Source organism: Colias croceus, chromosome 29, assembly GCF_905220415.1.
Source record: "Colias croceus chromosome 29, ilColCroc2.1".
Taxonomy (NCBI): domain Eukaryota; kingdom Metazoa; phylum Arthropoda; class Insecta; order Lepidoptera; family Pieridae; genus Colias; species Colias croceus.
In genome coordinates this window covers 2524092-2539718 of record NC_059565.1, presented here as the reverse complement: position 1 = coordinate 2539718, position 15627 = coordinate 2524092, and the positions used below count along the sequence as shown (strand labels likewise).

The 15627-nt window shown below is 37.0% G+C and overlaps 1 protein-coding gene across 5 annotated transcripts in view; it reads right to left on the bottom strand.

Moving 5' to 3' along the window:
* Positions 1–281: 281 nt before the first annotated feature.
* Positions 282–15627, bottom strand: part of LOC123704297 (acetyl-CoA carboxylase) — a 101975-nt gene continuing 86629 nt past the window's right edge. For all 5 annotated transcript variants that reach the window (XM_045652616.1, XM_045652612.1, XM_045652615.1 and 2 more), the window contains 14 exons: positions 14655–14755; positions 13043–13213; positions 12346–12565; positions 11399–11537; positions 10425–10638; positions 9455–9641; positions 8317–8444; positions 7592–7706; positions 6777–6954; positions 5793–5908; positions 5040–5132; positions 4349–4443; positions 2930–3208; positions 282–470 (listed from right to left, as the gene is read on the bottom strand). In XM_045652616.1, the coding sequence (XP_045508572.1) occupies positions 309–470; positions 2930–3208; positions 4349–4443; positions 5040–5132; positions 5793–5908; positions 6777–6954; positions 7592–7706; positions 8317–8444; positions 9455–9641; positions 10425–10638; positions 11399–11537; positions 12346–12565; positions 13043–13213; positions 14655–14755 (2198 nt within the window). In that variant the 3' untranslated portion in view covers positions 282–308. The remainder of the gene's footprint in view (positions 471–2929; positions 3209–4348; positions 4444–5039; positions 5133–5792; positions 5909–6776; positions 6955–7591; positions 7707–8316; positions 8445–9454; positions 9642–10424; positions 10639–11398; positions 11538–12345; positions 12566–13042; positions 13214–14654; positions 14756–15627) is intronic.

Below are 15627 nucleotides of genomic sequence, written 5' to 3'. Positions count from 1 at the left end.
CTCGCGCAGTAACGCGGCCACAGCTCGCATCGCAGCTATATAATGTGTACCCTTTATGATGTGACAATGAAATAATGTACTTTTTATATAAATTATGTAATGTTGCGGAGTTGATATACCTAATTTGCACGCCATTTATGGCTAATGTGTTGATTCGACCTATAATGTAATTTTGTTATCTTTGAACTTACACACATTATGCAAATAAAGAAATTTATTTATTTATTTATTTAGTATATGATTACTCGGGGATAGGAAAGGGAACAAATAAAACACCATCATAACATAAATAGTATATATTGTGCGGTCTACTCGGGCAGGTTTAGCGGATCAAGCTGGGCCAGCTCCCGCAGCAGCTCTGTGCGTGCGGGCGGGGCCAGCTCGCGCAGTAACGCGGCCACAGCTCGTAACGCGGCATCTCGCCGCACACAGCGCAGGTTGCGCTCCAACACCGAGTCCCCATCCGCAACCTGTGTATAAATGTTTCATTTATTTATTTAAGTGAAACTTCTTTATCGGGGTTGGACAAAAATTGTGTGTAACATTTTTGCGTAACGCTGTAGGCGTGACATTTTTGCGTTACGCCGTAGGCGTGACATTTTTGCGTTACGCGCCAACTTTTTCTTATCCCTAAGTTTCACTTCTTACGTGTGTACTCTAGTACACGCACACATTTATTTATTTATTTATTTAAACAATTAGATAAAAGAGTTCCAATAATGTTAATAAATATTAAAATATACTAATTATTGTCAGTTGATGAAGCACCTTATGCGTAGACCTGTCGCTTTGAATGGACAAGTTCACGCACAAAGTGTAGGTGTTTTGAACGTTTTTTTTTACCACGCACTACCAAATTATGGAATAGCCCTGCAGCGACATTCTCTAATGTCTACAACTTGAGTGTCTTCAAGAAGAGAGTGTACATGTCGTGGTCATATCGTAGATTTGATCATTTCATGATATGAGTGGCCATTTCACGAAATGGTCGCATATCGTGAAATGGCCAATTTAGTTTGGCCACATCATGATGTGGTTTGGGCAGATCAATGATAAGAAATCGTTTCACGATATGGCCAATTAACGCACGGTTTTTTCATGAAATGATCAAAATTATTTGATCATATCGTAAAATAGTTACATTAATCGTTGGTAGAGGCGCTGCAAACTCTGTGTTCATGTGATAAGATGGCGGCCGCTGGCGAAAATTAAATTATTCGCAGTTAAAAACTTCATAATTCGTTTAATAACAATATTATGAAGAAAGTCATAGCAAAGAATTTACGACGAAGAGGTACGAGTACTATGGAAAATGTGGATATCTTATATGTATTTAAGAAAAAATGTGACTTAAATAAAATAATTTAAGAAACTACTGCTATATTATTATAATTGTTTGTTTTTTAAAAAGCGATCCGCTTCTGGCACTCGCCGGCCGCTGCCGCGGCACGCTCGCTTTGCTCGCTCGGCTCGTGCGTTGTTTATCAAAGTCTAACCTAACCTAACCTAACTGTTTTCTATTGCAAAAACGATTCGCTTCTGGCATTCGCCGGCCGCTGCCGCGGCACTAACTTAAATGACATAAAACAAGTTTTTAGAATATAGTTATTCTGAATTTTTTTAATATTTTATGGACTCTTTATATTTTATACGATCTGGCCAAATGTGGATGACCAAATCGTGAAACGTTGACGATTTAACGATCTGATCAAACTATGTTGGCCATTTCACGATATGCGACCATTTCGTGAAATGGCCACTCATATCATGAAATGATCAAATCTACGATATGACCACGACATACATACATCTCAAAAAGTCGGCAACGCAACTACAGAAACCTCTGTAGATGAATATGGACGGTGGACTCGCTTACGATCAAGCGCTCCAAAAAAAAAAAGTTGTGTGTTTTTATGAAACCACGGCAAAAGTGAAGCTTTTTGTCACACTATAGACATTTAACTAAAAATTATCGTATTTGTACGATAATTATCGTACGTATCGTGCGTCACGCGACATGCGCTACACAGACCAAAGTTTGAGACGATGTAAAAACGTGTTATTATAAGCGTTGATCATACAGAGGACATCTTATTTTGTTTTTTCGGTAAAATCGTCTTAGTGCCCACGATACAGGCTTGCCAAGTGTGGGTACTATAGGGAATCCTATTTAATAAACATAGAAGCCAATATGTGTTAAGCGAGCAACGTCAATCTAAGTGTATCTGTGTAAAAACATTTTGGTTTATAAATAAACTAGCTTTCCGCTCGCGGCTTCGCCCGCGTTTGCAAAGGGAAACCCGCATAGTTCCCGTTTCCGTGGGATTTCCGGGATAAAACCTATCCTATGTGTTAATCCAAGTTACCCTCTATATGTGTGCTAAATTTCATTTAAATCCATTCAGTAGTTTTAACGTGAAAGAGTAACAAACATCCATACAAACTTTCGCCTTTATAATGTATATTAGTATTTTCTAGGGTTTTATTTTACGCGAGCATTATACATTTAGAAATTAAAGACTTTTTAACGGATTTTAAACGCGATTTATTCATTATATTATTTTCCCGACGTTTCGAACACTCTACAGCGAGCGTAGTCACGGGGAGACTGACTGGACTGTCTCCCCGTGAACATGATATAATGAATAAATCGCGTATAAAATCCGTTAAAAAGTCTTTAATATCTAAATATATATTAGACTAGCTTCCGCCCACGACTTTGTACGTGCATCCCCGTTTTTCCCCGTTCCCGCACGAATTTCAGGAAATCCTTTCTTAGGGGACGCCTACGTTATGACATCTACCTGCATGCCAAATTTCAGCCCGATACGTCCAGTGGTTTGGGCTGTGCATTGATAGATCACTATATCAGTCACCTTTGAGTTTTATATATATAGATTAGATATATTGTCATTTTCCATATTCTCACCTGCCGCTCGAGCCATCCGCACACTGCCTCGTTGTCGTGCTCCCAGCGGTGCGCGTGCGCTTCCCCGCGGTCCTCCCCGAACCAGCGCCTCAGCGTGGCGGCCGCGGCGCCCTGGCCAGCGGCCTCCAACCGGCGCTCCTGCGCGGCCTGCAGCAGCCGCCTGCGCAGGCGCCAGTGCAGCGCGCAGCGGGCCCCGCGCCACGGCACCACGTCCGCGATGCAGCCCTTCTCGAGCATGCGCTCGGCTGTGTCGTGCAGCGACGCGAACTGCACCGCGATCTGTTCAAACATAGAAAATCATTGAGATATACATATGGAGACGACACCGCCTACATCACTTATGTTCCGCTCAACATACGCCATATGGCGTAACTGCACGCTCATTTTGACGTGACAACGTCTTAAATTAGGTTGCGGCTGGGAGTCACTTATGAAAAAGTGTAACGCTCGGTAACGTTACGATGAGTCACCGAAAGAGGCACGCGGGCATGGTTAGCCCGCCTAAGAGCGAGAGAGACAGACATAAAAAGTCGTTGTCACGTAAAACTTTCGCCCGTATACCGACTTTACAGGCAACCAATTTTTTTTATTTGTTTTAAAGTGAAACGCATCAAATATGCCTTCGTGTGTGTTACGATAATGCACAAATAATACGGAAAAGTGCAAAGGAATAACTTTCGTCGGTAAGTACCTAACTAGATAATAATTTTTAAAACTTAGAGCAAAAAAAATGGCGCACAGATTTTGTTCGTGGTGTCTCCTCCATACGTAGTAATTAATAAAGAAAATACGTTTATTTGGCAATCAGTAAGACACAATCATCACAAAACATTAATAAAAGCAAAACTTCAATCTTGTACTATATTTGTTTTACAACATTAGTTTTAGAATATCTTTTACCGCTAACGGTATTGAAATAATTCTCTTTGAAGTATATGATTGAAACCACAATGGAAACTAAGGTAACAATGACATTATATGAACCAAATTATGTCAACTAAATGCCAGGTAACACCAAATATGGAAAGCCTTAGGAAAACGAATGCCGACAGTCTTAGTATTGTGGTAAATTTATGAGCGTTAAATTGATTTGAGAGGGGATATGTCCTGGGTTCGATTCTGAGTGGGGACAAAAAAATACACTTTTCTGGCAGGACACAGAAGGCTGATCACCTATTTGTCCGTAAAGAAAATAAATTTGTGACAGGTGGGGACTTTATTTCAGCAAAAAACAAATTAGAGTTAGTTTATTATTACATACAAAATTTCTGTATCTTATTACTTTACAGTCTGAAAAAAAAATTTGCAAAAAACAACTTTTAATATACTAATCCGTTCAGAGGTTTTCCGTGAAAGAGTAACAGACATACATAAATACATACTCACAAACTTTCCCATTTATTTGTATAAATAACTTACCTGGTGGTAAACAGGAGCCAATTCCTTTTCCCTAGCCTTAACCTTCTTCTCGGCCGCTTGTAAATCACTATCCAATTCCCTTATTTTAGTTTCAGCTGAGAAAAAAACATTAATTCTATTAGAAACATATTATTATTTATTTTAAAATTATTAAAAATTGTTGCAATCTGTTGAATTTGCATATCAATGTAAGTTTTTCAACCGACTTCAAAATAAGGAGGAGGTTCTCAATTTAACTGAATTTTTTGGATTTGTAACCACAGTACTTTTAACTGTGTAAACCGATTTTGGTGATTCTTTTTTTTATATGATAGCTGGTTTATTCCAGTTGGTTCCATTTAAAAATTTGTCTAGTTCTGAAAATTTGAAGCTGGTTGAGATTTTTGTTATATTTTTTTTTTAAATAATAAATAGATTAATTTCTTTTATAATAATACAAGGCTTCCGCCCGCGGACTCGCCCGCTCAGTCAAAGAAAAACCCGCATAGTTCCCGTTCCCGTGGGATTTCCGGGATTGCGTCATTTTCCCGGGATAAAAAGTAGCCTATGTCCTTTCTCGGGTATCAAAATATCTCCATACCAAATTTTATGAAAATTGGTTCACTAGTTTAGGCGTGATTGAGTAACAGACAGACAGACAGACAGAGTTACTTTCGCATTTATAATATTAATAGTATGGATTATACATTACCCTGTCCACCCGCGTCTGTCCTTATAAGAACATCATCTATAGACCCTCTTCTATCTAAATTCTTTGATAACTCTTTTATTTGCTCCTTAATTTCTGTAATAACAAATTTAAATATTAAAAACATATTTGATACTTTAAAAGTGAAATTTAAATTTTAAATATCGTAAATCATACATACACACATTCTTTATTTATAAATTCTATATAATACATAATATGTTTAAAAAATTAACATCTCCTTGACACATTTTCCACATTACCTGTTAAAAAAAGTATTTAAAAATTCTACTATTTTTTTTTAAATATAAAAGTGGGGTAAGGGTCAGATGCATTATACATCTGTTTCACTGATCGATTTTCTTTAGGGACAAGTAGGTGATCAGCCTTCTGTGTCCTGCCAGACCGAGACATTTTTTTCTTCGTCTCCACCGGGAATCGAACCCAGGACCCCTCGGTGCTACACTCACGCGTCAACCACTGTACCAAGGAGGCAGGTTTTTTAATATACTAGGCATAAAACAATATATTTAAGTGTAATAGAATTTTTTTTTTCCAGTTTGCCTTGTTTTTGCTCACCCACTTTTGTTTTGTGTATTTCCTTTATATGAAGGGTTGCCTGGTAGAGATCGCTAACTAGCGATAAGGCCGCCTTTTGCTTATTTTATGTTATGTGTTGTGTGCTTTTCCACTTGTATTTATCTATTTATAAGCAATAAAGTATATTCATTCATTCATTCATTCATTCATATTTACCAGCTATCCTTGCGTCCAATCTTAATAATTCTGGATCCAAACGGTGCATAGTTTTCAATATGTCCCTCTGTTTGAATTTCACCTCGACTATACCCTCCGGTTCTAGCACACCACCCCTGTAAAATTATAATAATTTAAAACTATTACAGTTTTAATAAAAAAATCAGTCAAGTCAGACTCGCGACGCCATTGCTTCCGTTAAAAAAGCAGCTGCAAAAAAAATAAATTGATCACCCATCCAATTTACGATGGTACCCAGGCGTTGCTTAACCTCTTGATATAAACAGAAATACAATTTCATCTCTAAAAATTTCACAAAGGGGCGGAAAGTTTCATACTCCTTTCATTTATAGACCGGGAGATACTGACACAAAATTTCGAGTCATTTGTAACAGGATGGCGGTTCTACAGGGGTCTTAGTACGCAATGACAAAAAGAAAAACGATGGTGTGAACGCTGGTACCGGCGGCTTAGTCGCGTGGGCGTTAGTCGAACTCGTCGGAAAAATAGCGAAAGTCAAACGATTTGCCATTAGTACCAGCGTTCACACCATCGTTTTTCTTTTTGTCATTGCGTACTAAGACCCCTGTAGAACCGCCATCCTGTTACAAATGACTCGAAATTTTGTGTCAGTATCTCCAGGTCTATTACTTTATGATTCTGAATAAAAAAATCTAGTTTAATAACGGGAAAACAATAGCGTTTGATTTGCGTGTTTTGTTGCGTTTGCGTGACTGCGTCACTTCATCTCCAACCGCGGCCCATGTCCCACCACGCAGTTCCGCCCCCGGGGGTATGTACACTATGACTGGGACGGTTACATTGCGTAGTGTGATTTACTACGTGATTTATGTGCGACTTGTACATGATTTATCATGATTTTTGCGTGATTTATCTTGACTTTTGTGTGATTCATGGTGACTTTTGCGTGATTCATGGTGACTTTTGCTTGATTTATGCGTCGATTATACTTGATTCACTTACTTGGCCTCAGTATCAGCGTACATCTCCATTTTAGCGCTGTTCACGCTGGGATCGACCACGGCCCATGCCCCACCGCGCAGTTCTGCCCCCGGGGGTATGTACACTATGACCGGGGCGGTCGCATTGCGTAGAGCGCGAACTATTTCCGCGCCGAACTTGAGTATTTGCTCGTACATATCTAATAAAAATGAGTGAAAATATAATAATAAGTGAAGTCCCATGTCCCCGAGTGGGGTAAGGGGCAGATGCATTATGCACACATCTGTTTCACTGATCGATTTTCTTTAGAGACAAGTAGGTGATCAGCCTTCTGTGTCCTGCCAGACCGAGACATTTTTTATTCTTCGTCTCCACCGGGAATCGAACCCAGGACCCCTCGATCCTACGCTCACGCGTCAACCACTGTACCAAGGAGGTGGTCATTGAAAATATAAGTGATTATTAAGAAATCAATAGAAAAATTGTCAAAAATGTTGATATTATGCTTAAAATGCGTACTCAATTGTCTTTTTTTAAAGTAATATATGACCGAATTTTGATCTTTGATTGAATTGTCTTGTTTTAGTTATATTCAACTAAGGGGAATCTCAAAATACAGAAAGAAACTATTACTTAATATTAACGAGCTCTTTAAGCTAAAACACTCTTAATTCTAATAAAGGCAAAACACACAGGTAATTGTAAAAATTAATTGATAAAATGCACTACATATAAAGAAGCAGAGTTACAAAAATGCACATATACCTATGTAGAAAAAAAAGTAACAAAAGACAGATAAAAAATAACAGATACAAATCACCACAGACTATACAAACCTTTCTGACCACCGCTGAAACCTCGCCAATTGGCGAATATGAAGATGGGCAGATTTTCCCGGGAGAAGTCGTTTATTGCTTGCGACGTTTTGTACGCTGAGTCCGGGAACCAAACCTGGGACATTTCATCATCATCGTCATTATTATTTATTTACATTTTAATATCAATAATTATTATAAAATAATACATATAATTATTATTATCATCTATCATCATCATAATTATCAAGATTTTTAAATTTCTAGTGGAGAAATATAGCCTAAATGTGATTAATATGTCGCAGGAAAATTGTATAATTTCGTCGTTTACAAATGTTCGGCATTTTGTAAAATGCTGAGGATTTACTTTTTCCAAAATTCTACAAAAAGACGGTCGCGAGCCGATGCAGCCCCACTTCACGGGGCTCCTATTTCTATGTAGTTTTAAAAACACGAACCTAACTTAGGTTAGCCCTTATAAGAATAATAGCCCTTATAAATATAATAAAGAATAAAGAATAAAGAATAAGGGTTAGCCCTTATCCAAACGAAAAACTTCTCATTACGAATTCTGGACATATTACAAAACGCCGAACTTTTGTAAACTGCGAGATTATACAATTTGCCTGCGACATATATATTCCAATTGAAATATAGATTTAACTGTTTATACGCTGACATTAAAATTTTATCCTCAACGCGCCTAAAGAAGTTTTACTTAAAAAAAACCCTTATTAAAAATTTACCTGTCCAGCCTGTTGCAAAGTTTTCGATTCCGAGTCCAAATTAGCCGGATCTGCGGGTAAAGTGAATTCCACTGTGCGTGTCTCTACTGCTATCACTCCCACCGGTATACCGCCGAGACGGGCACGACCTGGGACGAAATAGTGTTTTAATTAAATATTATTGTTATTTTTTAATCTAATTATTGTAAAATTTAAATGTATGTGATAATATGATGTAATTTAATAAAATATAATATGATAGTATTGCAATACCTGCACAAGGTTGCTAATATGTATGTAAAAATGTATGTATGCAGTAAATGATTTGAATTTGAATTTTGGTTTTCAGCTTGTTATAGTGTATTGTGTAGTAGTTTAGCGTGTTGTAGTGTAGCGTGTTGTAGTGTAGCGTGGTGTAGTGTAGCGTGTTGTAGTGTAGTGTGGTGTAGTGTAGCGTGGTGTAGTGTAGCGTGGTGTAGTGTAGCGTGGTGTAGTGTAGCGTGGTGTAGTGTAGCGTGGTGTAGTGTAGCGTGGTGTAGTGTAGCGTGGTGTAGTGTAGCGTGGTGTAGTGTAGCGTGTTGTAGTGTAGTGTGGTGTAGTGTAGCGTGGTGTAGTGTAGCGTGGTGTAGTGTAGCGTGGTGTAGTGTAGCGTGTTGTAGTGTAGTGTGGTGTAGTGTAGCGTGGTGTAGTGTAGCGTGTTGTAGTGTAGTGTGGTGTAGTGTAGCGTGGTGTAGTGTAGCGTGGTGTAGTGTAGCGTGGTGTAGTGTAGCTTGATATAATGTAACGTAGTGTAGAGTAGCGTGAAATAGTGCATCGTGTTATACAATATGCTATAACACAGCTGGTTATAGTTCAGTATGTGATAGTGTAGCGTGTTATAATATAACCTGTTATAGTGCAGCCTGATATAAAATAAATAAATAAATATTTCAGGACAATTTTCACACACGGCACGATCTCATCCCATGCTAAGCTTTCGCTTGTATTATGGAAACCAGATGGCTGATAAACATACATATATAATTTTAAATAAATACTTGTATAGATAATTAACACCCAGACACAGAGCAAACATCTATGTTCATCACACAAATATTTGCCCCGGGTGGGAATCGAACCGGCGTGGTGTCGCGTGTTTACATTTATTTTTAGCACTCACCAGTGACCACAGTCTGTGCCCAGGGCTTCATCAGCTCATCGAACGAGCCCACATCGAAGAATCCCGGCTTTCCCGGCTCGCCGGTCAGCAACAGACGGGGGTCGTACGCCGTACGTGGAGGATACCATTCTACTGGACGGTCTATTGGGTCTGCTGGACGTATTATTGGTACCATGCTGAGTTTGTCCTGTGAAAGATTGTAATAAATTTATTAAATGTTTACAGGATTGGTACATAAATACTAGCTGATAACATCCCTGATGGCCTATTTGAAGTTTTACACGCATATCCAGTGATTTTTCGAAATTAATATAACATAAACGCTGTAAAAATGGTCAAAAATAGTAATTCGATAATAATACTGTATTGAATTTGTATTCAAAACCAGATTTAAGTTTACGTCCGCAAGACGGTTATTGATAGGACCAATATGAAATAGGATTAATTGTATAATATAAAACTTCTACACCAAATATGTTGCCAAATTATTTACCCATAAAATACTAATCTTTATTCCTTACCTTAGGTATATAAGAGAGCCATTTAACAGTCTTCCTTATAGCCTCCAAGTCGGTAGGAGCCACAGCATGAGAGACACCATTATTGTGCATTATTTGAACACCGTCCAGTTAAGTGTAGTCACTTTATTTAGTGTCTACCACAAAGTGTGAAATTAAAGAACACTTATCTAAAAATTTCCTTACCTTAGATCTATTTGGCCAGTAAATTAAGTGTTGTCCCTTGCTTATTGTCACTTTAAAGTGTCTCCCTAAAGACCCAGTTAAGTGTACTCACTTTGTTTAGTGTCATACCATAAAATATTACAATAAAGAACATTTATTTAACAATTTCCTTACCTTAACTTGATTTGGCCTCTAAATTGAGCGTTGTCATTTGCTTAGTCACCCCAAAGGGTCTTCCTAAAGACAATTAACCTATTTTTGCCCTAATAATCGATATATTTCCTTACCTTAGGTATATAAGAGAGCCATTTAACAGTCCTCCTTATAGCCTCCAAGTCGGTAGGAGCCACAGCATGAGAGACACCATTGTTGTGCATTATTTGAACACCACCCAGTTGGTTATTACTAGCGTACACCGGTTTACCGAGCACTTTGTTTAGTGCCATATATCCCGTGAGAATAATGTAGGAGGACTCCACTTGGATCACGCGGTGACCAAGCCTGTAGGAAGACAATTATAATTAATAATAAAAGATAAAAATTCTTTATTGACAAAAGATTTTACATTTTGAAATATATAAGTCTCTGACTCCCAAACTAGGTCAAAACCTGTATGTCAGGAGAATAATTGAAATTATTAATTTTATTAAAGGTAAGGAAAGGTCTGTTCCATTAAAAATTAATGCTTATTGTTATTTTGTTTATCTGAGAAATTTCTGTAATAAATAAACATGTTTTGATGTCACCAAATAATATTAATCAATTTGAATAATTATTTCACAAACACCTAGAAATTTTTTGTGAAGCTAGAGAGTGACATATATTACATTTAAATCCCACTCGCATGGAATCACTTTGAAATTAACAAATTCCGATAGATAGCGCTGTTTTAAAAAAATATGACATGTGCCTGTAATAATCAGGTTACTCTTTCCCGTGGAAAAGTTCATCATGATACGCATTTTAATCCTTTTCATAGATGGCGCCATATTAAAAACTAGCTTACCGCCCGCGGCTTCGCCCACTTTGTCTAAAACCTAATAAATTATATACTAAAACCTTCCTCTTGAATCACTCTATCTATTAAAAAAAACACATCAAAATCCGTTGCGTTCTTTTAAAGATTTAAGCATACAAAGGGACATAGGGACAGAGAAAGCGACTTTGTTTTATACTATGTAGTGATGTGCCATGAAAACTGCTGCTATTTTTAACTACGCAGACAAACCTGCGAGGTGATAACTAGTTTATATATACATACCTAACAACATAGGACCCGATGCCGATAGCCCTACAAGTGACCACGGACATAGTGACTATATCCTCGTACGCCTGCGCAGTTTCGCCCGCTATGAGACCCGCGTCTCGGAGACATTCCACGCCCAGACCGTCTTCTTTACCTGTAACATTATATTATAATATTAGTTTAAAAATAATTAATAAGCGAATTAAAGCATTCAAATCCATACTTAATATTATAAATGCGAAAGTAACTCTGTCGGTCTGTCTGTTACTCAATCACGCCTTAACTACTGAACCAATTTGCATAAAATTTGCCATATATTTTGATACCCGAGAAAGGAAGGCTACTTTTTACCCCGGGAAATAGGATAGGTTTTATCCCGGAAATCCCACGGGAACGGGAACTATGCGGGTTTTTCTTTCATTTTTATTTCAGCTGCGGGTAAATTTTAAAGAATATAAATACTTCGACCAAGAGGTGGGATTTGAACCCGCGTCTTTCGCCTTGACGGGGACACGTGATCGACTTTTTTATATTCTTTAATTTTTTTTTACAGGGTTACCGATTAAGTATAATATTGTTTACAAGATGTAACTGACTGTTGTCTGATTGAAATAAATTACTGTTCATGTCTAATGCCTTTGCTATGTCACACTGTATGATTATGACATTTTTTTTCGGTAAAATTGATGCACCCAAAGTCTTATCTTCTAGAGTTGATCTTTAAAACATAATATGCGTTAAATTAAAATTGTTCAAACAAGAAAATCAATCAGTAAAGCCAGGATTCTTTAACTAAATCTAAAAAAAGTAGTTAATCAGGGCCCGGGGATCCGTCTTGAAGCGCCTGATTAAGTTAGGGCTTCAGTAAAACCAGGATTCTTTAACTAAATCTAAAAAAGTAGTTGATCGGGGCCCGGGGCCCCGTATTGAAGCGCCCGATTAAGCTAGGGCCCCAAACTCACCAATAATATCCGTGATCATATACCGCGCCTCCCCTTCGTCATCCATAAGCTGCGTTTTCACGGAGCCCTGGGGCCCCAAGCGGGAAAACGCTTCGGGGCTCAGGTACAAGTACCGGAAGCCCCGCTCGGGCCTCTCAGCGTCGACCCACGCTACTTTGAACTCGGCCTTTACTTCTTCGGCGACTCCGATACGGGCCCCGGAGTTAACGCTCACGTATATCTGTAATTAAAGTTAATATTAATATTTTTTGCAAGTATAAATATAAAATTATGCGATAGAATATGATAGTTTATGTTTAAATTGAGTTTACAGCAGCAAACTCGTTTCTTTCGTTTCGTTTATAATCTATTCTTATTAGGAATATATCTGTATAATAATCTGTGCAAATTAAACGTGTATATTTTGTGAGATAAATTGCATTAGTCTTTTTTAAATAAAATAAAAAAAAGACTGTATTGCAATTTATCTCCAAAACAGCTGTTAATAATTGTTATCTAGTTGAAATAAGAAAAAAAAAAATGTGCTTGATAAAACAAACATAATAATGGCAAAATATAATATATTAGTCTGGCAAACTATTCATAAAATAAGATTGAGTGTGGCAAGATTGAACCATTTTAACTGAACAAACTTATAGAGATTGTAATACGGACAAACTAACAACCATACAACTTATTTTTCAATTCTACAACTTACCCTAGGTATCTTCAACTCCCTAGCATATTCAGACGCCCTAAAGTAAACCCAGTCTTCCAGGGGTCCAAACGACCCCATGTAATGTGTAAGGTCGTTGGCTATGAGGATAATATCTCGACCATCCGGGTATTCCGGCGTGAAAAGGGTTAACCGCCATGCTACCATGCCCACCTGGAAATAAAAAAAATATTGGATTAATAAAAATTATATTAATAAGTTTAGATAAATAAAAAATATAACAAAGAATTATAAGAAAAGTAAAAAAAAATACATTCATCAATCCTACTAATATTATTAATGCGAAAGTTTGTGAGGATATGTGTGTGTGTGTGTGTGTGTGTGTTTGTTACTCTTTCACGCAAATACTACTGAACCGATTACAATGAAATTTATCACACATATAGATGGTAACTTGGATTAACACATAGGATAGGTTTTATCCCGGAAATCCCACGGGAACGGGAACTATGCGGATTTATCTTTCAAAATGCGGGCGAAGCCGCGGGCGGAAAGCTAGTCCTCAATAAGATTGAGTGTTAAATGTGACACAATAATCTATAAGCAAGCGCATAACTCGAGAACGGCTGAACCGATTACGTTAATTATTTTTTATAATATTCCTTGAAGTACGAGGATGGTTCTTATGGAGTGAAAACGTAAGTATGTACCACGGGCGAAGCCGGGGCGGACCGCTAGTGGTTAATAAAACAGCTTTGATGTGTAGTTTGATTTGTTGTATCGAACGTCTAAGTGCGCATAATATGTAAATAATAATGAATTTTACGTCTCTTGTGAGATATAAATAATTATTTTGTACTAGTAACGATTTATTGTTGTTATTATTTAAAATATATATTATAAAGGCGAAAGTTTGTATGGATGTATGGATGTTTGTTACTCTTTCACGTAAAAACTACTGAACCGATTACAATGAAATTTAGCACACATATAGAGGGTAACTTGGATTAACACATAGGATAGTTTTTATCCCGGAAATCCCACGGGAACGGGAACTATGCGGGTTTTCCTTTGTAAACGCGGGCGAAGCCGCGGGCGGAAATCTAGTTTAAAATAATTGTCAAATTCTTGTTTTCCTTATCTACAAAATACATTATATTACATTCAAATTCCAATAATTACCACGTGCGTACGTGCGTATATACACGTATTTTAAACGAAAAATAAATAAATAAAAATAAACATATACAGGGTTACTTGTAAAACACCGGCAACCTCGCAGGACAAGATAGCTAACATCATAAGCAACAACATTTGTTCTACGACTTTTGATAATTTGTTAGATTTTATTTTCATACAAAAATAAATATTCATTTAATTTTCCGTTTGAATATTATAAACTCTACGCCTCCCAAGAATTACGTAAACAGGAAGCGAACGAGAGGGGGAAGGGGGTGTCGCGTCGTCCAACCGATAATGAATAGAACATAGACTTACAAATGTTAGGAGAGTGCAATAAAAGTTTAAAAAATCATTTAAAAATAATTTATTGCGTTATGCCAAAAGTCGTAGAACAAATGTTGTTACTTACGATGTTAGCTATCTTGTCCTGTGAGGTTGCTGGTGTTTTACAAGTAACCCTGTATATACTTACAGTATTCTGTCCCGGTAACCTAGTGACCTCCACCAGTCGTCTCTCGCCATCATTATCCAAAACTAGCTCGACTAGACTCATAACGTTGTCTGGTTGTGGTCCTAAAATGTATATAATAGTTTAAATCTGTTTGTTTGTCAGTTTGTTGAATTGAAACTTCTTTAGGCGCGTTGAGAGTAAAATTTCAAAGCAGTGTCGGGGCAATACCACACGTCATGGAGTAAGTCGACGGTTTAGGTATCTTGCCAAAGAAGTTTCACTTCTGATACGTGTGCTCGGCACACATGCTCATTTTTTTGCAAAACACGCTCTTTTTTTTGCTAATTGTAACCATAATGAGTTACATTACATCATTTATTTTACTTTATTTTCTTATTGTAAATTAACCTCCCAAACAGATATGTACTGATCTTTCTGCATTTTTTGATATACATTACCTACTACTTTTTTGCAATTATAAAATAAATGTATCTTACGGTGACAGCATCAATATTGTTATATTGATGCTGTATATAATATAGATAATATTGTTATATTGTTGTATGTGTCTGTTTTTCAACTAGTAAGTAGCTCATTTCTATGTGTATGTATGTGTATATATGTATGTATATAATAGGGATGTATATATGTACTTTGTATTTATATTATTTTATCTACGTATACTACTTTTATGTATGTATGTATATGTATGTATGTGTATGTAGGTTTATGTATGTATGTATATGTATGTAGATACATTATGGATGTATATATGTTCTCTGTGTTTATACTATTTTATTTATGTATTTTAAACTTTATAAATGCACCTCTTGCCCATAAACGAATACTTACACTGTTTTTCCTTGACCACCAGGTTGTCTGGAAGACATCGCTGTCTTAGCGATAAGACCGCCTGTTGTGCTCAACTGTGTCTATTTATTTTATATATTTACTCTTGTAATATTTTTATTTATTGGTGCACAATAAAGTATTT